At 50.9% G+C, this 481-nt stretch overlaps 1 protein-coding gene across 1 annotated transcript in view; it reads right to left on the reverse strand.

The window, feature by feature from the left end:
• The window catches only part of LOC107579240 (E3 ubiquitin-protein ligase UHRF2-like), a gene marked incomplete at both ends in the record, with an annotated part of 5,011 nt that extends 4,627 nt beyond the window's left edge, over positions 1-384 (reverse strand). The window contains 2 exons of the mRNA XM_016265091.1: positions 29-191; positions 278-384. Of these exons, the coding sequence (XP_016120577.1) occupies positions 29-191; positions 278-384 (270 nt within the window). The remainder of the gene's footprint in view (positions 1-28; positions 192-277) is intronic.
• Between the last annotated feature and the right edge of the window lie 97 nt (positions 385-481).

A 481-nucleotide genomic window follows, 5' to 3' on the forward strand; every position in this document is an offset into this window, starting at 1 on the left:
GTGAGTGAGTGAGTGAGTGTGTGTGTACCTTATAAATGCCGTCGTAGCGGTTTCCCTCCTCCGGTGCGTATTTGCTGATCCGTCGGCCCTTCGAGCTGCGAATCACTCTCACTGGTTTTCCCGCCCTCCAGTTGCGAGACTCCGCCCCATCCTTGTCATTCAGAGGCGCGTCACAGTTGAGCGCCAGAGCCCTGAGAGGTCAGAGGTCAAGAAGGAGCACATGCCGCCACAATTTATATGCATTGAGACATGTGAAGCTGAGACGCTGCAGGATCACCTGTTCATGTGTGTGAGCGTCTGATCGAACGAGTGCTCGCCGATACGCTTGTTTCCTGAAAGGTCGCGACCTCCGCTGCCGGTGTAGGTGAACTCATCGCCCCGGTCCTGAAACCACACCAACACACACATATGAAATAACAGGCAAAATTCAAAATTGACTCATCTTCTCAGAATTTAGTTTATATCTAAATATGAGTTTACA

This window comes from Sinocyclocheilus grahami, unplaced genomic scaffold, assembly GCF_001515645.1.
Source record: "Sinocyclocheilus grahami isolate Dianchi unplaced genomic scaffold, SAMN03320097.WGS_v1.1 scaffold15718.1, whole genome shotgun sequence".
NCBI lineage: Eukaryota > Metazoa > Chordata > Actinopteri > Cypriniformes > Cyprinidae > Sinocyclocheilus > Sinocyclocheilus grahami.